Here is a 3,688-nt window from a genome sequence, read left to right on the forward strand (position 1 = left end):
CCATTCTGGCATCCCATGCCGTCAAGGCCCTGATTAGGCAGCCCCCTGACCGATGGCTCTCCAATGCCCGCATGACACACTACTAATCCTTGCTGTTGAATACGGACCGAGTCCAGTTCGGACTTGTAGTCACCCTCAATCCGGCGACCTTGCTACCCACGCCAGAAGGACCGGACCAGCATGACTGCCTTCAGATCCTCACGGAAATGCAAGGAACCCGGATGGACTTGACTGATCAGCCCCTCCCAGATGCGGACCACACCTGATATACTGATGGGAGCAGTTATCTACTGAATGGAGAACGCAGGGCGGGAGCCGCAGTTACCATGGAGACCCAGGTAATCTGGGCCAGTGCCTTGCCCAGCAGCACCTCGGCCCAACGAGCTGAACTCATCGCTCTAACCCAAGCCCTTAAATTGGCAGAAGGTAAGAAGCTGAATGTTTATACTGACAGTCGGTATGCATTCGCTACCACACACATACATGGGGAAATCTACAGGAGACGAGGGCTCCTAACCTCAGAAGGCAAGAAAATTAAAAATAAAGCAGAGATCCTTGCCCTATTAGAAGCCTTATTCCTCCCCCAAGAGACTGAGCATTATGCACTGTCCCGGACACCAAAAAGGAGATCACCCCGAGGCCAGAGGAAATCGGCGGGCGGACAAAGCGGCCCGAGAGGCTGCTTTGGGCCCACAAATTCTCCCCCTAGTATCAGAGCCCATCCAATCCACGGTAGATTGGACCTATGAAAAAGAGGATATACACTTACTCCAAAAATTGGGGGCAGAATATAATCTAGCGAATAGACACTGGATTTATCAGGGAAAAATAGCAGTGCCCATGAAAATAACCCAAGAACTTATAGACTACTTACATAAGTTGACCCATTTGGGTATGAAGAAAATGAAAACCCTCCTAGACAGAATGGAAACTGGACAGTACCTCTTAAACAGGGACGGGGCATTCCAACGGGCAACAGACAATTGCAGGGCCTGTGCCCAGATTAATGCAGGCCACTCGAAAGCCCTCCAAGGGGTACACCTCAGAGGACATCGGCCCGGTGTCCACTGGGAAATAGACTTTACTGAAATTAAGCCTGGCTTATATGGGTACAGGTACCTGCTGGTTTTTATAGACACCTTTTCAGGATGGGTAGAGGCCTATCCCACCAAACATGAAACGGCCAAGAAGCTATTGGAAGAATTTTTCCCCGATACGGAATGCCAAAGGTATTGGGATCTGATAACGGGCGAGCCTTCGTCTCCCAGGTAAGTCAGTTGGTAGTCAAGTTACTGGGGATTGATTGGAAATTACATTGTGCTTACAGACCCCAGAGTTCAGGACAAGTAGAACGTATGAATAGAACTATTAAGGAGACTTTTTCTAAATTAACGCTTGCAACTGGCTCGAAGGATTGGGTGTTGCTCCTGCCCCTGGCCCTATATTGGGCCAGGAACACTCCTGGGCCACATGGCCTTATCCCTTTTGAAATATTATATGGGGCATTGCCTCCAGCCATATATTTCTTTGACATGGACATTGCAGACTATGCTAACTCCCCTTCTCTATAAGCCCACTTGCAGGCCCTGCAGCTGGTACAACAAGAGGTCTGGAAACCCCTAGCAGCTGCCTACCAAGACAACCTTAACCAGCTGGTGGCACCTCATCAGACAGATTGGAGACACTGTCTGGGTCCGCAGACATCAAACTAAGAACCTGGAACCACGCTGGAAAGGACCGTTCACTGTCCTCCTGACCACCCCAACGGCGCTCAAGGTGGACAGAATTGCTGCCTGGATCCATGCCTCACACGTGAAAGCCGCCAGTCCAGAACAGCAGACGGCTAGCCAAAAGAAGGGATGGAAGGTCCAACGCTCCCAAAACCCCTTAAAGATAAGTCTGGTTCGAGAATAATGTTATGGGCGTTAGGCTTTCCCATGTTGATCTTGGGATCCATGGGGGCTCCTAATGGAAGCCCCCACACAATTTATTCCTTAACTTGGCAGATTATTTCCCAGACTGGGGAGATACTCTGGAGGACGACTGGCCAGCATGCCCTCAATACTTGGTGGCCTCTTCTCACCCCCGATTTCTGTCAACTAGCTGCGGGACTAGATTCCTGGGACATAGCCAGCTCTGACCATAGTCAACTGGCAAAACAGATGCAGCTCACACCAGCGGGAGGAGAAGGATATGTAGGCTGCTCCGACACCAAGCGAAGATGTCGTTTAGAAGGGGCCGACTTTTACGTCTGTCCCCGGGATGGCCGAGATCGAGCTACGGCCTATAAATGTGGGGGGTATGACTACATGTTCTGTGCAGCTTGGGGATGTGAGACAAACGGGGATGCCTACTGGAAACCCCGTTCCAGCTGGGATAAGATTAAGGTGACCCGTGGATGGGAGAGACCCCCAAGGGAACCATTGGGGACTGGAGACTGTGACAAAAGCTTTGGAAATTTTAAATGTACTGATGGAAAATGTTTACCTCTTAACATCACCTTCACCGAACACAGTAAAAAAGCCACTGGATGGCAACAAGGATATACTTGGGGGCTTAGATGGTACTTGTCGTCTACAGATAGAGGGTTGACTTTCAAAATACAGCTTAAGGCTGAGGCCATAGTTTCCCGGCCAATAGGACCCAACCAGGTCCTGGCAGATCAGAGGCCCCCATCTTTACCCAAAGCGCCAGCTACCCCTGAACTGACTAACCTTACGACCACTCCCACCACCACCCTTGCCCCCCTAGCAGCCGTAATTGAGCTGGAGGGAGGAACAGGAGATCGTCTTTTGAACCTCATTAGAGGGGCTTACCAGGCTTAAATCACTCAGACCCGGATCGGGTCAACGATTGCTGGCTCTGCCTTAATCCAAGTCCCCCATATTATTAGGGGATAGCTCTCCGGGGCAACTATAGCAATGTCACCTCGCCACCCCGCACCTGCCAGGGCATGGACCATCATCTGACCCTTACCCAGGTGACAGGTACTGGGTCTTGCATAGGAACTGCGTCTAGCCAGCCCTTTTGCACCTCAACCGTGCCTGTTATCAAGGGAAACTATTATCTAGTCCCACCAAATGGGACCCTTTGGGCCTGCAATACCGGCCTAACCCCCTGTGTTTCGGCAGCAGTATTCAACCAAACGCATGAATATTGCGTTTTGGTACAATTTTGGCCGCGCATCACATACCACTCAGATGAAATTGTCCTCCAATATTATGAATACCTCCCCCGGAGGGAAAAACGGGAAGCTATTGCTTTGACTCTGGCCGTGCTCCTAGGAGTAGGAGGCGTTGCTGCAGGGATAGGTACCAGGACCACCGCTCTAGTACGCACGGACCAATATATGCTTTTACATCAAGCTATGAATGAGGATCTGAGGGCTCTTGAAAAGTCGGTTAGAGCCCTGACGGAGTCATTAGCTTCCTTATCAAAGGTAGTACTACAAAATAGGAGAGGACTAGATCTGCTCTTTCTAAAGGAAGGAGGCCTTTGCGTGGCCTTAAAAGAAGAATGTTGTTTTTATGCTGATAAAACCGGCGTAGTGACTGAAACTTTAGATAAATAAAAAGAAAGGCTAGAAAAGCGTAAGAAAGAATTTGAAGCCCAGCAGACATGGTACGAAGGGCTTTGGAACCGATCCCCATGGTTCACCACCTTAGTCTCTTCCTTAATGGGACCTATA

General features: G+C 50.1%; 1 protein-coding gene across 1 annotated transcript; it reads left to right on the forward strand.

Moving 5' to 3' along the window:
- Positions 1 to 266: 266 nt before the first annotated feature.
- Positions 267 to 1,914, forward strand: LOC148119705 (uncharacterized; the record flags this gene model as incomplete). Its single annotated transcript, XM_087897034.1, has 3 exons — positions 267 to 425; positions 613 to 1,268; positions 1,671 to 1,914. Coding segments are annotated over 3 exons (1,059 nt in total), but the record flags the coding sequence as incomplete, so codon positions are not given.
- Positions 1,915 to 3,688: the final 1,774 nt, after the last annotated feature.

Source organism: Myodes glareolus, chromosome 15 (genome assembly GCF_982192425.1).
Source record: "Myodes glareolus chromosome 15, mMyoGla1.1, whole genome shotgun sequence".
NCBI classification, from domain to species: Eukaryota; Metazoa; Chordata; class Mammalia; order Rodentia; family Cricetidae; genus Myodes; species Myodes glareolus.